The 24,600-nt window shown below is 44.8% G+C and overlaps 1 protein-coding gene across 1 annotated transcript in view; it reads left to right on the top strand.

Annotated features, from left to right (window-relative positions):
• The window catches only part of PRKCI (protein kinase C iota), a 142,143-nt gene that overhangs the window by 112,482 nt on the left and 5,061 nt on the right, over positions 1–24,600 (top strand). Inside the window, exons 13-17 of the mRNA XM_073578883.1 lie at positions 18,928–19,015; positions 20,556–20,681; positions 21,646–21,725; positions 22,649–22,738; positions 23,952–24,067. Of these exons, the coding sequence (XP_073434984.1) occupies positions 18,928–19,015; positions 20,556–20,681; positions 21,646–21,725; positions 22,649–22,738; positions 23,952–24,067 (500 nt within the window). The remainder of the gene's footprint in view (positions 1–18,927; positions 19,016–20,555; positions 20,682–21,645; positions 21,726–22,648; positions 22,739–23,951; positions 24,068–24,600) is intronic.

The following is a 24,600-nucleotide window of genomic DNA, read 5'->3' as shown; positions in this document are numbered from 1 at the left end:
CATCTCCGTCCCTTACAACATGTGTTGCTGTTAGCTTGGGACAAGGACCCGTTCTCCCTGGACCGTCAGATCCTTCTGTCCCTGCAGGTCAGGCAAGCCCTCAGGTGGTGGACTCTGAGGTCCTCCCTGAATCAATGGAGGTCTTTTCTCCCAGTAATATGGTTGGTAGTAACCACCGACGCAAGTCTCCTCGGCTGGGGTGCGGTCTTTCGTCACCACACGGCACCGGGTCGTTGGTCGACCCGAGAGACACGTCTCCCCATCAACATTTTAGAGATACGAGCGATCAGATTTGCTCTACAGAGTTTCCACCATCTCCTCGCAGGTCACCCCATCAGGATCCAATCCGACAACGCCACGGCTGTAGCGTATATCAACCGCCAGGGAGGTACCCGGAGCAGGATGGCCATGCACGAAGGAAGTCTCATTCTCCATTGGGCCGAGACCAAACATTCGCCCATCTCAGCAATTCACTTCCCGGACGTTGAAAATTGGGCGGCAGATTTTCTCAGTCGCCAAGGCATTGCCTCGTGAGAGTGGTCTCTTCATCTGTAAGTCTTTCACCAGATTTGTCATTGTTGGGGGACTCCGGATGTGGACCTCATGGCCTCCAGACTAAACAACAGGGTGTCTCGGTTCATTGCCCGATTGCGCGATCCATGCGCCATCGGAGCGGACGCCCTAGTTCTGCCATGGCAACGGTTCTGGCTCCCGTACATCTTTCCCCCTCTTCCCTTGCTTCCGAGGGTCATCAAGAAGATCAGAGCGGAGGGTGTACCAGTGATCCTAGCCGCGCTGAGCATGGTATGCAGAACTAATACAACTAGTCGCCTACGTCCCCTGGCGACTTCCAGATCGCACGGATCGGCTTTCTCAGGGCCCGATTTACCACTAGAACGCCGGGGCTCTGTCTTTGACGGCGTGGCCGTTGAATCCTGGATTTTAGCACAGGCTGGGTTCTCTCTCGACGTGACTTCCACCGTGATTAGTGCTAGGAAGCCTGTGTCCAGGCGTATCTATATCACCGCACCTGGAAAATCTTTCATGGTGCAAGGATCATGGTCGTTCACCTCTGGTGTTCTCCATTCCGGCCATATTGGAGTTCCTTCAATCCGGATTAAAATCAGGCCTCGCACTTAGCTCGCTCAAGGGCCAAATTTTGGCCTTATCATCCAACGCAAAATTGCCACCAAACCTCAAGTCAAGACGTTTATTCAAGGAGTTTCCCATGTGATGCCTCCTTTATAGAAGGCCATTGGAATCATGGGACCTTAATCTGGTTCTCGGGGATCCTTTCGAACTGCTGCAGGACGTGTCATTGACCGTTCTCTCTTGGAAAGTGGTCTTGTGGCAATTACGTCAGACGAATTTTGGATTTGGCAGCCCTGTCCTGCCGTTCTCAGTTCCTGAATTTTCATCAGGACAAGGTAGTTCTCAGTACGTTCCCGTCCTTCCTGCCCAAGGTCGTCTCCTCCATCTCAACAAGGAACTTGTTTTGCCTTCCTTTTGTCCGGCGCCAGTCCATCGCATTGAGAAGGCCCTCCACACCCTGGATGTGGTTAGGGCGCTGAGACAGTACATCTCGCGGGCGGCTCCCTTCCGCAAGTCGGATGCCCTGTTCATACTTCCAGAGGGGCATAGGAAGGGCCTATCCGCTTCAAAAGCAACGCTAGCCAGGTGGATTCGCTCAGCGATTCAGGAATCCTACCGTGTCAGGAATGAGCCTGTCCCAGCGGGGATTAAGGCGCACTCTACCCGGTCAGTGGGCGCCTCTTGGGCCATTCTGCACCAGGCCTCGGCAGAACAGGTCTGCAAGGCTGCGACTCGGTCCAGTCTGCATACCTTTATAAAACATTACCAAATTCATTCTCAGGCCTCTGCAGATGCAGCTCTCGGCAGACTCATCCTGCAATCGGCAGTACCTCAGAGTTGACTCAGTGGTACATGGGGCATTAGCTGATGAATGCTCCCCACCCGGGGACTGCTTTAGGACGTCCCACTGTCTGTGTCCCCCAATGAGGCGCAGGAGAAATAGGGATTTTTTGTGTACTCACCGTAAAATCCTTTTCTCTGAGCCATTCATTGGGGGACACAGCACCCGCCCTGTTTAGCCTACTGGCTCATTTGTAGCATTCTTAGGTTTTGACATAGTTATGGTTATTATTGACTGTTTAAGCTCCTACTGCTTTTTTCACTGAACTGGAGATATCTCATCCAGCGAGAGGGTGTATACTGCAGGGGAGGAGCTAACTTTTTTTCTGGTTTACTTAGTGTCCTCCTAGTGGCAAGCAGCATAACACCCACTGTCTGTGTCCCCCAATGAATGGCTCGGCTTCATTTTGCCATATAACGTGTTAGAAAATGGGAAAAAAATCCAAATGTGGTATGGGAAAAGACAAATGTGATTCCACCTTTTGTATTTTGTTTTTCTGATGTTTGATTCTTTCCACTTTCAGGGACCTGTAAGTAAACGTTTTAATTTTCAGTCAATAAACTAGTATAAGGGATTGTTTTCTTTTTGCAGCAACTGAAAAAGTAATATTCCATTGTTAGATATTTTTTTTTTCTCCTTTTTGTGTTTACATTATGGGTTAATTTATTTTATAGTTTGATAGATCAGACTTTTACAGAAGCGATGATACCAAATATGCTTTGCTTTTTTTTTGTCTTCCTTTTTAAAACGGAAAAGAGGAGGGTAATTTGAAAACTGTGTGTGTGGTGGAGAAAATAAGTATTTAATACACTATGGCTTTTGGAAGTTTTCCCACCTACAAAAATGGAGAAGTCTGAGTTTTTATCATATTCACTCTTCATCTGCCAGAGACAGAATCTAAAAATAAAATCATTGTATGATTTTTTTTTTTTTTTTTTTTTTTTTTATATAATTAGCATTTTATGGCATGACGTATTTGATATAAAAGAAAAACAACTTAATATTTGGTACAGAAACCTTTTGTTTGCAATTACAGAGGTCAGACGTTTCGTGCAGTTCTTGACCAAGTTTTCACACACTGCAGCAGGGATTTTGGCCCACTTTTCCATGCAGGTCTTATCCAGATCTTTCATGTTTCGGGACTGTCCCTGGGCAACATTGAGTTTCATCCCCCTCCAAAGATTTTCTATTGGGTTCATGTCTGGAGACTGGCTAGGCCACTCCAGGACCTTGAAATGCTTCTTACGGAGCCACTCCTTAGTTGCCTTGCTGTGTGTTTTGGGCCATTGTCATGCTGGAAGACCCAGCCACGACTCATCTTCAGTGCTCTTACTGAAGGAAGGATGTTGTTGGTACAAATCTCGTGATACATTCATCCTTCTTTCAATACATTGTAGCTATCCTGTCCCCTTTGCAGAAAAGCACCCACAAAGAATTTTTCCCCCACCATGCCTCACGGTTGCGACTATTCTTGGGGTTGCACTCATCCTCCTTTGTCCAATCACGGCGGGTGGAGTTGATACCAAAAGGTTCTAATTTCATCTCATTTGACCACATGACCTTCTCTCATGTCTCCTCTGTATCAAACAGATGGTCATTTGTGAACTTCAAATGGGGCTGGTCATGTGTTGGAGTGAGAAAGGGACCTTGCGTGCCCTGCAGGATTTTAATCCATGACTGTGTAGTGTGCTACTAATGGTAATGTTTGACAGCTCTCCTCATGTCGATGACCAGGTCCTCCAGTTCCAGGCTGATTCCTGACCTTAAAAAACCTCCAAAAGCTAAGTATAAAGGATTATATAGTCTATGAAGAACCAGAAAAGGAATAATCCCTAAAAATTAACTTTTAATTCAATCACTAAAAAGCATATAATGGTAAAATTACCCAAATACACAGGGGCATCATTCAGCACCTTCGTTGATGTTCTTAATAAAAACGAGATGGGACTGTTCTTCACTCACGAAGTGGGCGGAGATCAGATTACCTTTTTGGATGTCAACATTTTCATCTCCAATGATGGTTCCTTAAAGACTTGTCTCCATCGGAAACCGACCTCAACAAATAGTCTCCTGAGATGGGAGAGTTACCATCCCCCACCCCTGAAACGTGGGATTCCAAGGGGACAGTTCCTTAGAGTACAGAGGAACTGTTCAGAGTGGGGTGACTTTGAGTCACAGTCAAGAGACCTATGGGGCAGATTTAGAAACAGGGGATACCCTGTGAAGGTGATCGAACCTGCATATAAACATGCTAAACAAAGCAGGAGGACGTCCCTTTTGGTCCCGAGGGTAAAGGAGGACTCAAATATGGTAACTAGGTTGATAGGGACTTATGATGACCAATCTGGTAGAGTGATGGATATTCTTAAGAAATATTGGTCGATTCTTAAGACCGATGGAGACGTGTAACTGTATCACCCCAGGACCGTCTGTCACATACATGAAGGGTAAGTCAATTAAAGATCAGGTGGTAAGGAGCCACCTGGAACCTCAGAGGAGAGAATGTACATGGCTGCAGAACAGAGGAATTGGCACATATAGATGTGGACACTGTAGCTTTTGTAAATTTGTATGTTCAGCGCAAACTTTTTGTAGTGCCTACACCAAAAGGTTTTATCAAATGAGAGACTTTGCAAACTGTAAAACGACAGGGGTGGTTTATCTGTGTACCTGTTCGTGCCCCCTTGACTACGTGGGAAAAACTAAGCGTGAATTACGTGTACGTATAGGTGAACACTTGGGAGACATTAGACACGAGGGATACCTCCCTTGCGCGTCATATTAACTCAGTACATGGGGGAGGGGGGATGAGAAACAGATCAGTTTTCGCGTTGAGAGAGTTCAGCCCGCAGTTAGGCAGGGGGATTGGGACAGGAAGATCCTACAGCGTGAAACACGCTGGATCTTCTGGCTTGAATCGCAGCCCGAATGGCCTTAACGAACAGTTAAATTTTATCAGTTATCTATAATTAATGGGTTCCTGCATTTCTCCAGTATACATATATGGCTTGTATAGAACCTTTTAGGACAATTTTGTCATGATATTTTTACTGTTATATATTTTCGTTATCTATTGGACACAAAAAAAGTGTTTGCTCCAGAATTTAGGGGGTTTAAGGCTAGTTTCACACTAGCGTTTATTCGACGCAGCGCACGGCGCCGCTAAGCCCCGCCCCCTGCCGGCTCCCTGCCCGCCCCATCCGGTCATCGCTGCCTACTATCGCACATGGACGCTTGCGATCTGCGCACCCTATCTTTAGCATAGAGTGTGCAGATCGTGCGCTAGTAGGATTTTGGTGTGTGCTAAACACTTTTGAAGGTGCGCCGTGCGCGCCAAAATGCAACATGCTGCGTTCGGGGCGCACCTTCAAAAGTGCGCAGCGCACGCCAAAATCCTACTAGCGCACGATCTGCGCACCCTATGCTAAAGATAGGGTGCGCAGATCGCAAGCGTCCATGTGCGATAGTAGGCCCCCGGATGGGGCGGGGCTTGGCGGCGCCGTGCGCTGCGTCGAATAAACGCTAGTGTGAAACTAGCCTAAATCATGGACATTGTCACTGAGTATAGAATTGAGTACATATCTCTTATGATATGTATGTCTTATTATATCACTTAATCTGTTATCAAATATTCTCCTTTGATCGATCAATAAGTGTCTATTTGTGATTATTTACATGTACTTCTTTCTGTCTGCGTCTTTTGTGACCTAGTGCAGTGACATATAGCTTGCTGTAATAGGTCTCATTGAGCGGCCTGTTTATATTTGGGTATGAGCATATATCATTATAACATCAGGAAATATACATCCGGAATTATTTAATATAAGAGGCGCCCTTCTACGCTATATTGGGTGTACGTACGCCCTTAATTTATCCGGGTTTAAGTTGGATTATGCTTGGAACCATTTCACATATGAGCAGTTCCAGCGCGTTTCATTAGGTGGATTCATACCCTTAAGTCACGTTGCTATGAGTTGGACTACGTAACATTCATTGTCCTTCTCTTATGCTCGGAACCATTTTACATAGGAGCAGTTTCAGCACGCGACACTAGGTGGATGTTCTCCACTAAGACACATGGCTACGAGTGAGACTACATAATACTGTGTCCCTCCCCCTAACTACTTCCTTCCGGCTGGTGGAACGCAGCCTGCGTGGCAGATGAACATCATACTGGATTATTGCATACCGGAAGTGGGTGTTATTACATTCAGGCTGAATCTTTAAATAACGGCGTTCTAAGCGCCCGGAGCAAGCCACACACTGTATTGTCACTACGGCCAGGGGTATCGAGTCCCCACTTTTTGACCCCTGATGAACCCTCACTAATGCAGAGTGGGAAACGCGTCCGGTTCCTGTCTGCATCTATGGCTGATAAGTATATGCTGCACACTATGTTGTTGACAGACTTCATGTGGCATTTTTTGTAATGAACAATGTTAACCCTTTGAGACGGAGATACCTCTGATTTGTGAAATACTGAGCACTGCTGTGTTATTTCATACATGAATTTTCATGGTCTCCCGCACTATTATGGGGAGTATTTTCAGCACAGTTTGTTCATATAATTTGCTGGCATTCTGAAAGGGACAACTGCATTTTGCTATTTTTTCCCTTCACCCATGACAGCACCACCTGAGAGAGAGGGATCCGCCCCGCCAGGACAGGAACCTACAGAGACATAAGGGGCGGCACCTCTCCCCCGCTTCAGTTTGGGTTCCTGTCCTGGAAGGAATCCCACTGTGGCGGTGCCTGTCATGGGCGAAGAGAAAGATAAAGACCCAGGACTGGCGCGGGAAGAACAGGTAGCATACCTGTAGCGCCGGCCGTCGGGTCCTGGAAGCGCAGTCCCCGGGGTCCCTGGGGCTCCGGGTTCGTGCGGGCGTGGATGGGATCCCGGTGGCTCCGGGAAGCCCCCACCGCACCGCCCTCCCCTCGCGCACGCCGCATCTCGATCCCCGTGGTAGGGAAGAGACGCTGGCGTCTTCCGGCCGCTGACGTCAGCGGCGCTTGGAATGCTGGGTGCGCCGGCTGACGTCAGCAGAAGGCGACAGTGTAATGGCGCCGGGTGCGACGCCGGCCGGCTTTCTGAAGCGCTGGGCCGGCGGTCGCAGGGGGGAGGGGAGGAAGACGCTCACCAGGCGGAGGCATGCAATTTAAAAGGAGGAAGACGGCTGTAGATCGGCGGTGCAAAATGGAGTCCGAGCAGGAACGTTCAGCGTCCCTGCCTCCCTCCCAGCCCTCTGGCAGAAAGCATGGAAGCCATTCAAGCAGCAGTCGCCCCAGCCGCAGGTCAGGGCACTCCTCAAGGTCCAAACAGCGCGGGTCAGGTGCTCCGACGCAGCCTCCAAGTCCGGTACCCTTGATTACGGGTGGTGAGTGATCTTCGTGAATGTTAGCAGTATATTAATAGGGGTTTTCTATTGTATGCTTCACCCTGTAGGAAAGGCCCAGAAAAGCGGGAAGCAAGAAGAACAATAGGGATTGTGCTATATGTAAATCTCCCCTAGCAAGAGACTGGCAAAAAGATCTCTGTGCTTCGTGCATTCAGCGGACTATGGCAGAGGAAGCGCCTAGTTTCGCAGCCAATCTAATATCTGCCCTCAGGTCAGAAATGGAAGGCTCAATTAAGTCCTTATTGAAAAAAGGGAAAAAAAGCAGGAAGGATTTCCCTAGTTCCCCCTCAGATTCCGCGTCAGTATCATCTCAGGCAGAAAAATCATCCTCCTCAGACTCCTCAGATAGTGACACAGGGGGTAAGCCATGTTTCCCTGTAGAAGATACAGATGCCCTCCTAAAGGCCATTAGAACCACAATGGGCCTTCAGGAAGAAAGGGCGGCTAAAACCCTAGAGGACGTCATGTTTGGGGGGCTTCAGGAGAGGAAAAAACGAACCTTTCCAGTAAACGCGAAAATCCAGGCGCTTATTGAGAAAGAGTGGAAAAAGCCTGAAAAATCGGGGGCCCTTCCATCCGCCTCTAAGAGACGATACCCCTTTGAATACAAGGATACAGAGATATGGGACAAAGTCCCAAAAATAGATGCAGCGGTGTCCAGGTCTTCCAAAAGGTCGGCCCTGCCCTTGGAAGACGCAGGGGTTCTTAGAGACCCGCTGGACAAAAAAGCGGACTCATATTTGAGGCACGCATGGGAAGCGACAGCAGGAGGTCTAAAGCCGGCGATAGCGGGCACCTGCACGGCACGCTCCCTCATGATCTGGCTGCAGCAGTTAGAGAAGCTGGCGTCAAGGGTCCCAAGAGAGAAGATCTTATCAGACATGTATCTCTTGCACGGGGCAGCTGCTTTTTTAGCAGATACCTCGGCGGACTCTATGCGATTGACAGCCAGAGCAGCGTCACTATCAAATGCTGCTAGACGCGCGTTATGGCTTAAGGGCTGTCCGGGTGACCTTCAGTCCAAGGCCAAATTGTGCTCTCTCCCCTGCGATGGTCGATTCCTGTTCGGCAAGAACTTGGACGATATTCTGGAGAAAGCAGGCGACAAGAAAAAAGGCTTCCCCAGATTCCCTATGGATCAGAGGAGACAGCCCTTTCGGAGGGGGAGATTCAATAGAGGGCGTCCTCCCGCTGACAGAAGAAGATGGGAGGATAAAAGGAAGAAAGAATCAGGGTTTATGTTTGGTGGAGGCACCTCCACCTCAAAAAAGTCACCACAATGACGCCGGTATTCCAGTAGGAGGGAGATTGGCACTCTTTTTCCAGGCCTGGGAAAAGATCTCCTCCAATACCTGGATTCTGAGCATCCTAAAAGAAGGCCTGAAAATCCCCTTTATTCGTCAGCCAAAACCCGTGGTTGTCATCACACCTATCAGGAATATGACCGAAGAACAACTGGCCTTAGAAACAGAAATCCTGAGCCTGATAGACAAGCGGGTACTGTCCGAGGTGTCACGCTTACAGGAAGGAAAGGGGTTTTATTCACCCCTTTTTCTAATAAAAAAACCGGATCAGTCGTTCAGGACAATCATAAATCTCAGACGCCTCAATCTATGGATAAGGAACCCGACCTTCAAGATGGAAACAGTAACTACGGCAGTGAAGCTGCTACATCAAGATTGCTTCATGGCCGTAGTCGATTTAAAGGATGCGTATTATCACATCCCTATCCATCCAGATTACCAGAAATATCTGAGGGTAGCGCTTTATATTCAGGGCACACTAAGGCACTTTCAGTTCAGGGCTCTTCCGTTTGGCATATCCATAGCCCCGAGGGTCTTCTCCAAGGTCATAGCGGAAGTGACAGCTTTTCTCCGGATTCACGATACGGTCATAATACCATACCTGGACGATTTTCTTATAGTGGGCAGTTCAGAGGACCACTGTACAGCACAGTTGACTCAGGTGATCAACACCTTGCAAGAGTTAGGGTGGATAGTCAATTTCAAAAAATCAAAATTACAACCCCTAAAGAAACAGACCTTCCTAGGATTTATACTGGACTCAGAAAGGCAAGAGTGTCTGCTCCCAGAGTCCAAGATAGAGAAGGTGCGAAATCTGGCCTTGGCGGGCCGGAACCAACCATGTATGACATTAAGAAAAGCAATGTCCCTACTAGGTACCCTAACATCCTGTATTCCGGCGGTCAGGTGGGCTCATTTTCACACCTGGCAACTCCAGGGGGAGATACTAAGAGCACAAAGATCGCTAAGAGGGCGTTTGGAAGGAAAACTGGAGCTTTCCTTGAAAACCAGAGACTCTCTCAACTGGTGGTTGAACGAGACAAATCTGACCTTAGGAATACCATGGGACAGACAGACAGATATAATTTTAACAGATGCAAGCTCCTCGGGGTGGGGGGCACACCTAAGGGGCCTCATAGGTCAGGGTTCCTGGACACCTCAAGAAAGGAAGGCATCCTCCAACCTGAGAGAACTGTGGGCAGTGGGCAAGGCCCTAAGCCACTTCATTCCGCTACTCCAGGGTCGAGATGTACGCATCATGTCAGACAACAAGGTAGCAGTAGCATACATCAACCACCAAGGAGGGACAAGATCACACTCCTTAATGGAAGCAGCAACAGACATTCTGAGCAGTGCAGAGGAACACCTACACTCCGTGACAGCCCTACACATAAAAGGGGCAGAAAACATAGAGGCAGATTTCCTGAGTCGCAATACCCTGAGGCAAGGAGAATGGGCGCTAAACCGGTCCATCTTTCAAAACATAATTCAGCTTTGGGGGGAACCAGTGATAGACCTCTTTGCAAACAAACACAACAGGCAAACAGAAAGGTTCTGCTCTCTAAACCCGAGGGAAAATCCATGGGCAGTGGACTCGTTGCACATCCAGTGGAACTTCAGACTGGCTTACGCGTTCCCCCCAGTAGCTCTGATCCCAACTGTGGTAAGAAAAATCAGAAACGATCAAGCCAGGGTAATTCTAATAGCTCCATTTTGGCCAAAAAGGCCCTGGTTCGCTTTGCTACGGAAGATGTCCCTCTCCGATCCATGGGTTCTGCCAGAAATCCCGGACCTACTAGCTCAGGGTCCAATATTGCACGCTCAGGTCAAAGGATTCCATCTGACGGCGTGGAATTTGAAAGGTCGCTATTAATGGATAGGGGGTTCTCCCCTGGGCTGGTGGCCACTCTGCTAAAAAGCAGGAAACCGGTGACTACTAACATCTAAGGCAGAACATGGGATAAGTTCCTACAGTTCTTGGGTAAGCCGTTAGGAAAAGAACCCCCGATTAGTACCATCCTAGAGTTCTTACAATCTGGGTTGCAGATGGGGTTAGCAGTAAACACACTTAAGGTTCAGGTGTCGGAACTAGGGGCGCTCTACAATTGCAAACTGGCATCAGATAGGTGGATAGCCAGATTTATTAAATCCTGCCATAGAGCTAGGCCTATTCCAATACCCAGAATAGCCCCCTGGGATTTAAACCTGGTGTTAGAAGCCCTTACAAAAGATCCGTATGAGCCATTACATCAGCTACCCCTAAAGTTTTTGACCCTAAAAACGATCCTTTTAGTAGCCCTCACATCAGCCCTCAGGATAAGCGACTTACAGGCTCTCTCAGTAAATCCTCCTTATACGCAAGTCTTTCAGGATAGGGTAGTGTTAAGAACAGACCCCAGTTATCTGCCCAAGGTAGTATCAGATTTCCATTGGGGTCAGGAAATTGTCCTTCCATCCTTTTGCGAAAATCCCAAAAATCTGGGGGAGGAAAAATTCCATAGTCTGGATGTTAAAAGAGCTCTCGTAGAATATATATCTGCCACTAGCCAGTGGAGGAGGTCACAGTCCCTATTCGTAGCTTTTCAGGGTGCCAGGAAAGGCTATGGGGTTTCAAAAGGGACTATTGCTAGATGGATTAGGGAAGCCATTAGTGTAGCCTATTCAGCTAGTGGTGTCCCGATTCCTGACGGCATCAAGGCTCATTCCACCAGAGCCGTGGCGACCTCCTGGGCTGAAAAGGCAAATCGAACAGATTTGTAAGGCCGCTACCTGGGCCTCACCTTCAACCTTCTTTAAGCACTATAGATTAAATCTATCTTCCTCTGCTGACTTAACCTTTGGTAGAAGGGTGCTGCAAGCGGTGGTCCCTCCCTAAGGTGTTGCGAAGTCTCCAAAAATCTCTCAGGTGGTGCTGTCATGGGTGAAGGGAAAACCACCATGGTTACTTACCGGTAGCCGGTTTTTCCGGAACCCATGACAGCACCCGTACATTCCCCCCCTTTTTTCACTGTATGGGTGTGCACAATTAGTAGGGTGTTTTGAGTGATTGTGGTGTTGGATTAATCGTGTAACTAACCGGGAAGTCCTCTCAATGCTCTGTAACCCAACTGAAGCGGGGGAGAGGTGCCGCCCCTTATGTCTCTGTAGGTTCCTGTCCTGTCCTGGCGGATCCCTCTCTCTCAGGTGGTGCTGTCATGGGTTCCGGAAAAACCGGCTACCGGTAAGTAACCATGGTGGTTTTCTTGCCACATGAGGAATTAAGGCTTCTTGAGGGGATTTGATTTCAAAACCTCATGAAGGATTGCTATACATATATGTATATGTGTATATATATATATGTATGTGTATATATGTATATGTATATATATGTATATATATGTATATATATGTATATATATGTATATATATGTGTATATATATGTATATATATATATATGTATATATATGCTGCTGCTAGATTACTGTTTACATTGTTATCATATGCACGCTTGATGAGGTGGACTGAGCCTCAGGAATATAGTAGGCGGATTAGTAGCTTTGTGCATGTGCAAACAGCTGCTTGACAGACAGTATTTTGCTGTCATTTTAATGTGCAGTGTCTGCATCATTCTTTGTGCTGGTCCTTAATTGTGGACAAATATTTGTGTATTTTTGTATACTGTTGACTATAGACATTGATCTCTCTGTAGACGTTTTTTCTTCAACATTTTTTTGGGTTTGTTTCATTATTACTGCAGGCTAGCATTTTTGACTACGAGATAAGTCTTATTTGACCTGCGAAAAACCCATATTTTGAAATATACATTTGCTTGTAAGAGACTTTTTAGACGACTAGATAAGCTTACAGTGTGCATACTACGAGATAAGTTTACAGCACTTGGCACTTTTTTGCACGAGACACTAGTTGTCTCCTCTTTTTCTGTATTTTGGGCGTGAGTGTGGTTATTTTATGTGTCCCCTATTTTTGTATACAAAGCGTGGTCTAGGGCGTTATTAGGGACGTTGAGCGGGGGCGCCACATCGTCGTCAACTAGGGTGCCAACCTCCGCGGTCAGGAAGGGCCTTATTAGGGCGTACTAGGGCGAAGTAGCTTTTTTTTGCCCTTTATCTTGTGAATTATTTTACTGTCTGAATTTGACTTGCATCCTTGACCCCCTGTGTATTTGGGTAATTTTACCATTATATGCTTTTTAGTGACTGAATTAAAAGTTAATTTTTAGGGATTATTCCTTTTCATGATTCCTGACCTTACTCAGAATCATCCTTAGGGTATGTGCACACGCTGCGGATTCTGCTGCGGATCCGGCCTCTGCGGATCCGCAGCAGTTCCACAGACAGTGTACAGTACCTTGTAAGTCTATAGGATTTACAATCCGCTGTGCACATGCTGAGGTTTTTTCACTGCGGAAAAGCTGCGGTTTTAAATCCACAGAAAGAATTGACATGTCAATTCTTTCTGCGGATTCCGCTGCAGTTTGCCACCTATTCCATTGTCCAGGTGTCAAACCGCAGGGGAAAACCGCTGGCCAATCCGCAGGTAAAACCGCATGAAGCCCCAGACCGAGGAAGATTGAGTCATCTTGTGTTTCTTCCATTTTCTAATAACTGTCCCAACAGTTGTTGCCTTCTCACCAAGCTACTTGCCTATTGCTCTGTAGCCAATCCCAGCTACAATTTTTTCCTTGGTATCCTTAGACAGCTCTTTGGTGTTGGCCATAGTGGAAAGTGTGATTGAACACGTTACATGTATAAAAGACACCTGTCCACACACTCAAACAGGTGCAATTAATACAAGTAATGAGTGCAGAGTAGGAGGGCTTCTTAAAGAAAAACTAACAGATCTATGAGAACCAGATTTCTTGCTGGTTGGTAGGTGATCAAGTACTTATTTCTTGCAATAAATTGCAGTTCATTTAAAAACCATTCAATGTCATTTTCTGTTTTTTTTTTTTCTTTGTTTTTTTTTTTAATTATGTCTCTCACAGTTGAAGTGTACCTATGATAAAAATTACAGAACTCTTCATTACTTGTAGGTGGAAAAACTTGCAAAATTGGCAGTGAATTAAATACTTATATTCCCCGCCTTTTTATTTTAATTCCTTTTAGAGGACTGAATCTCCTTAAACCTAGTTCTTACCATAGTATTGCACTATAAAGTCAAAGTGATGTTCTCCTATGGAGTTCCCAACCACAGGCTTGGCATGATAAGAGGACTAAGAAGGCAGTTACAGGGGCCTTTAATAGATCGCTGGCTGCCTTGGAAATTCATTGGCACACCAAATTGCAAGAGGTGATGAGGACTGGTCCATGTACTGTGATAAAACACTCCGGGACCGCCTTTGCTGGGGTCAAAGGTTACGTGCGGTTAGCATGAAACTCAGGCGCACAGCCGGGGTCCTGGTATAACCGACACTGGGTCAGGTTTATTAAAGGTGAAAGCAATGCATAAAGGAAAAAAAAACATAAAACAAATCCTTGCCACTATCTAAAAAAAGTACAACCTAACTACCAACTGGCGGGCTTCTCCAGTCCAGCCAAACCAAAGTTACAGTGGGCACAGCTTTCACTCACGTGTGTCTCTCACACAGACAGGCTTTCTGTGTCCCCAGGCTGAGACACTCGCACAACCACCTGGCATCCTTTTATATCCGCCTCCCATTATTCATTAGTAACCAGGTGAGATACTGACCAGACTAGGCCACATAGGAAAGGAACCTGGGCGAGATATACCTGCCCTCATCCACTATTCCCACATGATTCTCACAGTACCCTTTGGCTATCGAGCCATATAAATGCCGTGGTCCGCTATTGACCGAGGCATTTAAGTGGTTGAACATCAGCGATTGGAGCAAGTACGATGCAGGTTCTGCATTATTTATTATCAGCGTAATTTATTCCATGGCTGTTTACATGTAAAAAGGGGTACAGCTAATAAAAAGAAAAGTGCAATAATCATGAGCAATACAAGTCACTGACTGGTACAGGAGGAGAGAGAACCTTGCCCGTGAGGCCTCAGTCTACAAGGGATGGGTGGGAATACAGTAGGTGAGGGTAGAGCTGGTCGTGTAGGGGTTTGGTGGATCGGTGGATACTGCAGGTTGTAGGCTTATCGGATGAGGTGGGGCTTCAGGTTCCTTTTGAAGGTTTCCATGGAAGGAGAAAGTCTGATATGTTGAGGTAGAGAGTTCCAGAGTAGGGGGACACAATGGAGAAATCTTGTATGTGATTATGGGAAGAGGAGATAAGAGGGCAGTAGAGAAGCAGATCTTGGGAGGATCGGAGGTTGCATGTATATAAGTGTTGGGAGACTAGGTCACATATGAATAGGGAGGAGATGGGTTGTGGATGGCTTTGTATGTCATGATTAGGGTTATGAGCTCGAGTGTCTGGGCAAAGGGGAGCCAGTGAAGGAGTTGACAGGGAGGAGAGGCCGGAGGACAGGCGTTTTCGTCGCGTAGCAGAGTTTAGGATAGATTGCAAGGGTGTTAGAAGGGGTTGCAGTAGTCAAGATGATCAGGACATGCATTAGTGTTTTTGCAGACTCTTGTTTAAGAAATATACTGATCTTTGACCAAGGCTCCATGACATGCTGTGTATGAATATTGCCATCCCTCTTTGTCAGTGCTCTGTAGCAGATTACTGAGGGGACAGAGGCAGGGAAGTAACACAGCTGCAGGATCAGAACATTCTGATCAGAGTTTCTGGGTAGTGTGGGCCATGAAGTCCGCCACCAGTGCATTTTGTTTTACTGTGTTATGTTAGTCTCTGCATATTACCAGACTCTGGCTGCTCCATTCCACACTTGAGGAAGTTAAAAGTTTATTGATCCAGAAGCAAAAGTGATTGCATTTCATCAGCCAAGAATATTTTTCCCCAGTGTAACATAATTGGTTGATGTAACAATGTGTTACTCTGTTGCTCTTGTTACTGTCAACTTTCTGGATCAATACATATAAGGGTGAGCTGGATGTAAAGATTTCTGTATCTATAGGCATTTATTGCCGTGCTTTCCACTTTCTCTTAAAATCACTATTAAATATAAGATGCATCACACAATCGCTGAGATACCCAATATAAGGATATACATCCTAGAATGGTTATAAGGTGACACAAAATATAATCTAATATGCCATCGGGCCCCACCTCAGGCAGCAGTGTATTCATGTATACAGTGCATCATGAGGAAACAAAGGAATAGACAAGGGGTGAAGGGACCCAAAAATGGGGGGTGAATAGAACAGGCCCATGGAGTGGCATTGGTAGCAACTGGGAGCTAAGATGTTGTTCCTATTTGTGTCATGTTTGCCTGCCATGTTAGCAAGTCTATTTGGATTTATTAAAGGGAACAACGCCACCTCAGTTTCTCACATAATCCAGCTACCAGTGTTTCTAGTCTTGATTTATTTTTTGTATTGTTTTTTGCCTATATCTTCAGATCTTATTTGGCCGTGTGTATACTCCCCCAGCCCTCTTCCGCGCTGCAGCTGTATATTGCTGCTTGTGCTGTATGTCACCCTGACAGCTCCTTTACGTTACTGTTATCCCTGCCTTACCTGCTAGTTCTTAGCCCTCTCCTTCGATGCTCTTCTAGCAATAAATGTAAGGTACGGTACGTGCATTTATCTATTAGCACAGAGGTGTAACATTACATGGATTGTGTTGAGGCTGCACTAACCACAAGTGCACAGCTAGAGATAAGCAAATTTGTTCGGATTTTGTCCCTGAATCTGATTTTGACATATTCGTGCCGAATTTGTCTTATGTTCGGTTCCGAATATATCCGGTAATTTCTACGCTAATGACGTTCGGCTGTGTTCGATGAATATTGCAAAAACAATATTCGATGCCGATCATATTCGGAACCGAATCTGATCAAATCCGCTCATCTCTATTCACAAACACTGTTTTTCACCTCTGTGAGCAAAAAGGGTTAAGAGTCATTCTTATGTGGACTGATGAATATGGCTGCTTTCTTTTGTGTGGTTCAGGTAGATGAGGTGCTCGGAGCTGCCCTAGCAGGTGCCATAGTGTTTATCCTAATGTTAGCACAGATAATACCTTGTCTTTAGCTGCTTTACTTTCACAGCATTTTCCTGCTCCTTGTAAAAGCCAAACATAACAATACATTTCTATGGACCAGACATTTAGGAGTAATGCCCTTTTGACAGCTGCTGGGTGGTTTGTAGCATGGTGGTCTTGTCCATAAGGCCTGTTTCACACTTCAGTTTTTCCTGTCAGTCCAGATCCACCAAAATAGCGGAAAACGGATCCGCATGTGGACTGACAGGAACGTGTGTGAGCGGATCGGCGGATGAACGGATCTGCCGATGGTTAAAATTTTAAAGGAACCGTGCCTGGGGAAAAAAAAAGAAAAAAACGAATACCGTGGGATGTAGGGGTATCTGTGTGCGGGCATCTGCGGTGAGTAGCGATCTCGGGAAAAGAGCGGGCATCATCACGTGATGTGGCAGCGATCGCGCGATGAGATCCGAGATCTCGCTCGAGGAATGGAGGTGATCGCGCGATGCAGGGGCTGAGAGCCGAGATCTCGCGCAAGGAATGGAGGTGATCGCGCGATGCAGGGGGAGATCGGGCGCGGTGATCGCAGGCGGGCAGGAGATCGCGCGGGGATTGGAGGCCATCGGGAGGGAAGTCGGGTATGAATTTCATTCGGCACCCAAAGAGAATTGCGGGTTAAATCAGTGAATGGCGGATCCGCGGCCAAAAAAAACGTTGCATGGTCCGTCCGGTGATGTCAGCGAACGCCAAAATCTTTTTCTCCAAAACGGCGGATTTTAACTGATGGTCAAAAACGGATGTGTGAAACAGGCCTAAGATGCAGCGCATTAACTTCACATTGTGGCATTGATGCTCCACATCAGAGAGGTTCTTTTGGTCACAAGAAGAAATTTCCTCACGTTACAAACTCCTTTTATTCTGCTTTATATTGTTGCCCAGTGCTGGATAATATTTTAACCCATTTGTTTTAACACAGTCAGTATCCCTGAAAGATTTATGAAGTGTGAGTTTGACCTGATTTCCTTAGTAAGTCAAGTGAAATATTGTCTTTAAACTTAGTGGTTTTCCTACAGCCAAAAATACAGTCCATTGTTTCCTATTTCTAAAATTAAAATGAGTCCAAATACATTCAACAGGTACAGTGTAATGTTTTTTAGTAGTTACCCTACTCCAGTACTGCTGCATTCTTCCTACTGGTTTCGCCCTCCAGTAGTTCTGGAGACATCTGTGGCGCATGCGCAGTGACACCTGCTCTGCTTCTACAGTAGATACGATTCCTCCGCTGTCAGTGTATAGGATGAGCATGCGTTCTGCAATCCACGCACTACCTCTGCCACTGTCAGTGGGACGCTGCTCTGGGCTTCTGACATGTGAGGAAGAGAAGGCTGTGAATGAGCATTTATACCATCACTGTGCAGAGTTGTGAAAGGTAAGGGAGAAGGCAAGGAGAAATTAATTGAAGAGTTGGTGTTTCAAGATGAGGAGCAATTCTGAGGGCAGGGGTTGAGGTGCAGAGCTGTGGTATCAGGACATGAATGGAAATAACAGACAGCTGCTGTCACACAGCCTGACCAATTTGATCAGGCAGAGGACACTTTAATGGGGACAGAAGAATCCAGAGCATGCATGGCAGCTGATGCATTCGGACCATTAACTACTGTTGAACTGTCTGCTGCTCCCAGTACCACAGAGGTATGGATGGGTCATTCAGTTCTGTGAACGATGGGAGACACCCCACCCGCCAGTGAGAGCTACTTAGTTTCAGAATGGCTCTCTGGGGTAAAATGCCTGTGTTTGGCTGCCTATGTAACTGCAGCCATTCTACCCATCCTAACAAGTGCTCTGTCATTGGCTGGTTACAAGAGCGTGGGATTTTGACTGATTTATTCAAGTTCACCAAAAAGAGCTGGACTGCCCATCACTACACAGAGGGTGCAGGGGGTAAGGGCAAATATCAGCAGTACACAAAAGACTGAGGGGAAGAACCAGGAAGATAGGCAGAAGACTTCTGAGAAATGTAGTTTCCCCTGGCTGTAGTCACACAACGGCTGATGCAGGACCTCACACTTGGTTGTTCTGCATCATTTCATTCAGTAAAGAAACCAAGGAAAGACAATTGTCATGGAAGGTACAGAGTAATCCCATTTATGTTTAGTACCCTGCCATACTTAAGCTCATATTGGTTTTGAGTGTTCTAAAAAAAAAGTTACATTATGGAAACACCCTTATGCCTGGGTTCATTGTGTATTTGTTTGTCTTATCTTATGTTTTAAAGGAAGGTTTACGGCCAGGAGACACTACTAGCACGTTCTGTGGTACACCAAATTACATTGCACCTGAAATACTGCGTGGAGAAGATTATGGTAAAAAATATGTGCCTCATTTCTGCTGTTGGTAAAGTTCAGTGTGACTGGTTCTTATATGGGCGATGATGTCACTTGGCTTTTTATTACGTATTTGTTTTTTTTATATTTAAAATACATAGGGGACAAACCACTTAAGAACCGTAGTGTTAACAGATATTAGGTCTTATATTCATGCTGTCACCCTAAATTTCAAGGTCACTGTTCATGTTTTAATCCAAAGGCCACACTGTCATACCAAACAAATCAATAGCACTTGAAACAAAATTAAAGGGGTACTTTACATGAGTATATCACCAGAACCACTATCGGTACATGAAAGCAGCACCAGAGACACCGTTATTATGCTTTCATATATAGTGCCATCATATTCCACAGAGCTTTATGGGCATGTTCTCACTGTCCCCATTGGAGCTCACAATCTAAATTCCCTATCGGTATGTCTTTGGAGTGTGTGAGGAAACCCACGCAAACACAGGGTGAACATACAAATTGCCCTGGAAAGCAACAGCGCTAACCACTGAGTACCGCGTATGTACTGTTCATGAATGCAGCACTCGGCTTAGTACTGTGATCAATTGCAATGTGAAGTCAGCCTCCACCATATACTGTATGCCTGTATGTTCTGAATGATAAGGAGATCCTAGGAGTAGCTGTTACCAGCCTTCATTAGACTGTGAACGATACACTAACGGTACTGATAAACTAGTGACGCCATTATGAAATTTCAAGTTCACAGCTAGTCTCTGCAGAATTTCCTTGTACTGGCCTTCTGCAGCAAATCCTGACATGGTGCCCTTAAAAATAAGGGTCATAATGTCTCATGAATAAAAATATTTCCCATGCTGTGCCCCATTATAAACAATTGCCCCTCACTGTGCTTACTTTACAAAATAGGACCTCCACACTGCCCTCTAATGATGCATTGCTTCCTCACTGTCCCCCATTATAACCGCCAACACGTCCTCCCTTATGAACTATACCTGCCACGCTGTCTTTCGTTATGATCTATAGCCTCCACATTGTCCTTGCTCGTGTTGCCCCATCTTTATGCTGTATCCTCACACCCTACGCTCTCACCTTTCTGTACTGTTTTCCCACGCTACTTTCTCTGTACTGCGCCCCTTTTACACACTAATCTATGCACACTGTCCACACCATACTGTGCCCTCCCACTAACACCTTCCACCCCCATTCCCCCCTCTACAATAAGTCATAACAATCTCCAGCTACATAGATTAGTTTACACTTCCCCCATCTTCTCGCAGTAACTGCAGGACATCGTAAGCGCTAATGTGCCCTTGTCCCAGCGCTTATATATACAAATGGATCCTTGTCTAAAAGACTGCTTTTTACCGCTTCCCTGGGCGGTCCTCCAGAATTTCTTTATGTTGTGCAAGTGTCTATGCTGTGTAAGTGTGCAGTAAATTAAATTTACAGAATAGAGATTGTTAAAATTTGTAAATTACTGTTTTAAATAAAAAATTGGCAAGTAATTCAACTGACTTATGCTTTGTCTTCTAATTTATGTATACTAAAGGCTTCAGTGTGGACTGGTGGGCACTAGGTGTCCTGATGTTTGAGATGATGGCTGGTCGGTCGCCATTCGATATTGTGGGAAGTTCAGACAATCCAGACCAAAACACAGAGGATTTCCTTTTCCAAGGTACCAGCCATTTACTGTTTTTGTCTTTTTAGTGTATAAATACAGTTGGTATGTGTACTCTGAAATACAGTAAGTCTCTGTACTGTTAAATGGATTTTTCCTTTGTATCATGTGGTGACATAGGTTCAAACCTGTGAACTAAGGGGACATGTTTCTAGTGTGGCTGTTCATCCCCTTTATTGATTTTCTCTGCACATCAGCACCCTGCCACCCAGGTTTGCAGGAAGCTGACGCCAGCTGAATTCTAATGCATGCGGTAGGCTGCAGTTGCCTGTACAATGGAACTCCAATCTCCAGAACCAGATGGAGCTACAGATTTTGGGATGAAAACAAATGTATAGTTTTAGTTGAAAAAAATAAATAAATAAAAATGTCATTCAGTCTGTTACAGCCTTTTGTAGTTTTCTACTATTATGAGACTTTAAAAGTTTTGTTGAGGTGGTAAGACATTCATGTGTACTCTAGTGGTTCATTCTCTGGAGTAGCTGCTTGAGACACAAAGCCATAGGGTTTTTTATATCACAAATGGAATAATGTTTATTTCTACTGGTTGTACAGTACCAAAACAAAACCATAAACCTAAAATCCCTAGCCTTGTCCAGCAGTAACTAAACAATATAGACCCTGACTACTCGGACACTTCTGAGCTAGTCCCAGTTCGGTCACCCAAAACGGCCATCGTCCACACCACCTGCGCAGTCTCATTTCAGAGGGATTCTGGCTCATCTCTCAGCTCCAACACAACCCACTCTGCTCAGCTCCCCCAGTAGACTGACCAACAAGTGAACACACGGCCTGGCTCTAGACATAGCTAGCCAGGTGCATGTAAACAGGACTTCCTGTGATAGGTTTTTAGCCTTGTCCTACATGGCTTTCCACATTACTCAGGAAAATATATTTTAGCAATGAAATGTTTATTTTTAATGATGGAGAAAATGTGTTTTGTTTTTTTTATCACTCTCAGTTATTCTTGAAAAGCAAATTCGTATTCCAAGATCTTTGTCTGTGAAAGCAGCTAGCGTTTTAAAAAGCTTTCTGAATAAGGTAAGCCTGAGAACATTTTCTGTCTATATCGCTATCTTGTTACTTTCTTCCAAACCATAGTTTAGCTCTTAGGCTGCATGCAGACATCCGTTGTACACATCCGCGGCTGTCTATTTTGATCCATACATACAACTGTTTTAAGAAGAGATCTGCTACTCTGGTCTCTGAGACTCAGAACATGTTCTATTCTCATCCGAGTCTGGCATTAAAGTCTAGAGTGATCCATTGAGAACAGATGAAAAAAGGAAAACGGACTTTGTACTTAACTGTTCCATTGGTGTTTCACTAATCCATTGCGAAGAGTTGGTGGTTAAAAAAAACAAGTTCAGACAGTCTATCTGCTTCAGTTTTTAAAAACGGATGAGACAAAAATGAATGCAACACAAAGGCAAAAAGGAGGAGGCATGAGAGAAAATGGTCCATTTTACACTGATTTAGAAACGGATGTGTGAATATAGCCTTAGTATCTGACAAGCTTCTGAGACAAAATCTCTCATCAATTCTGGAATACATGGATAAACTAAGTGCTAGGTTTATTTAGTACAGAAGATGGCAATTAGTCTACAGTAACAGTGGTCTTCCAATCAGAGACTTACCTGCTGATGTAACACAACTCCCAGCATGCCTGTACAGAACTACAGGTTGGATACCACTGGTATATTCAATTGTCATACAATCTACACAATACAAGACACACACATTTGGTGCTATGTGCTGTCAGCACTACTGCAGTTCTTTGGAAAATCAAATGAAAAATTGATTCATGAAAAAAACAAAACACAAACAAATCTGGAGCTTTACATTGTAAGTATTCATCAGCGACAACTCTTAATTTTGTGTACTCATTTTTTTCTATATTTTTCAGTATATACTTTCTTGATCAGAAATATAAACTTACTAATTCTTTTTCTTATACATTTTAGGAACCAAAGGACCGCCTTGGCTGTCATCCACAGACAGGATTTGCCGATATCCAGGGACATCAGTTTTTCCGCAATGTTGACTGGGATCTGGTAAATAAATCCATTTTAGGCAGAAAGTTTTGTTTTTTTTTCTCTGTATATGGTATTCAAATGCATTAATTATATATTCGTTATAATTCTGAAAAGGTTCTCATTTTGAGCAAAGACCACTTTCACCATACAATCATATAAAATGTCGAGATTAACCCTTTAACACTTTGGAGTGGGTTCAGCAGCAGAGCCAGCTCCTCACAGGTTAGATACCGGCTGTAATATATCACTGACATCTGCCCCTCTAACAGCAGCGATTTGACGTTCCTGATGATCTCTGCTGTTAACCTTTTGAATGTCGCTGTCTGTTACTGACAGCAGCATTTAAGCGGTACGGGCATTAGTTTGTGAAACCATTGGCTTCACTGCAACATGATCTCAAGGAACAGACTGGTTGATATAACAGCCGGGGGCCAAATCATCTCCTCTGTGATGTACCACTGGTAGCTGGGCATTATTGGAGACTCTGATTTTTACTATATACGGCAATATAAACCTGATCTGTAAAGAGGTAAAAATCAAAATGCCAGAATTGTGGTGGTGTTTTGGTTGGTGTTATTCCATAAAAAAATGCAATAATAAATGATCAAAACGATGTATCTACCCCAAAATAATATCAATAAAATTATCAGGTCACCACACAAAAAAAAGTCCTCACAAAGCTCAATCAACCAAAAAAAAATGGTACGTGTTTGGGGAAATGGCTACTATTTTTTTGTATTAATTCCTAAATTGTTTTTCACCATGTAAATAAAAGAAATATGCAAGTTTGGTATTGTCTTAATCGTACTGACCAGGACAGTCATATTTCCAGGTCATTGTTTCTGTAGAATGAACACAAAAAGACATAACCCAAAAAAAAATTGGGAATTTTTTTTTTTTTTTTTTCGTAATTTCACTTTAAATTTTTTATTTTCCACTTTCTGGTAAACTGTATAATAAAATAGATGGTGTCATTCAAAAGTACAACTAGTCCCACAATAACAGGCCCTCAAATGGCTATCAACGAGAAAATAATAGTTACGATTCTTGGAAGAGCGAAACGTGAAAGTGCAAAAATGAAAAACAATTGTGTTTAACAACGTAACTGCTTCAAAACTTATTTGTCCTCCCTATTCGTCAGCCCCTGCTAGTATATATCTTCCAAGAGCTTTGGGCAGTGATGTTTGGATTAATACGCAAATGGTTAAGTAAAATTTTATTTTCTTCTTAGATGGAACAAAAACAAGTGGTTCCGCCCTTCAAGCCAAACATATGTGGAGAATTTGGGTTGGATAATTTTGATGTTCAGTTCACAAATGAGCCCGTTCAGCTCACGCCTGATGATGAGTACGTTACTTCAGTAATTCTTCTTGGAATAAATTTCTTAATTTTTCCAAAACCGGATAGGGTCAGGGTTAACATTATAAAGTTAGCATTGTGCCATAATAAACCATCCCTAGATGTGGCACTAATTGACTGCTGGATATGGTAATGCAAATGTGATGGCTCTCCACTAAAGATGGGAGAATTGATCCACAAGACTCCAGTCCATGAGACCGGTCAGTATTCTTTCACCACTGGACTGAAGGCCTGCGAAACTCCTTACCTATTGGCTCCACTTGTTACTAGCCAGACTGTCAAGTTGTCATCATTGCGGCGTGGCGCTCACACCGTGGCACTCCAGCCGGACTAATTCAAAAATGATCTGGGAGTGCAAGGAGGTAAGGAGATTCTCAGGCCTGCAAATTGATTCTCCCGTCTCTTCTCTCCACTTGTCTTTTCACTCTGTTATTCACCAAAGATTAATCTAGGAAACCTTTTTAAATTGAGCTACTGTGGTTGTAGAGTGGAGTGTGCATTCTATGCTTGGGGTTGTGGGA

Source organism: Dendrobates tinctorius, unplaced genomic scaffold (assembly GCF_039654945.1).
Source record: "Dendrobates tinctorius isolate UK_male_01 unplaced genomic scaffold, ASM3965494v1 ptg000060l, whole genome shotgun sequence".
Taxonomy (NCBI): Eukaryota; Metazoa; Chordata; class Amphibia; order Anura; family Dendrobatidae; genus Dendrobates; species Dendrobates tinctorius.
The sequence above is the reverse complement of the archived record's forward strand: the minus strand, read 5'-3'. Positions and strand labels throughout refer to the sequence as shown.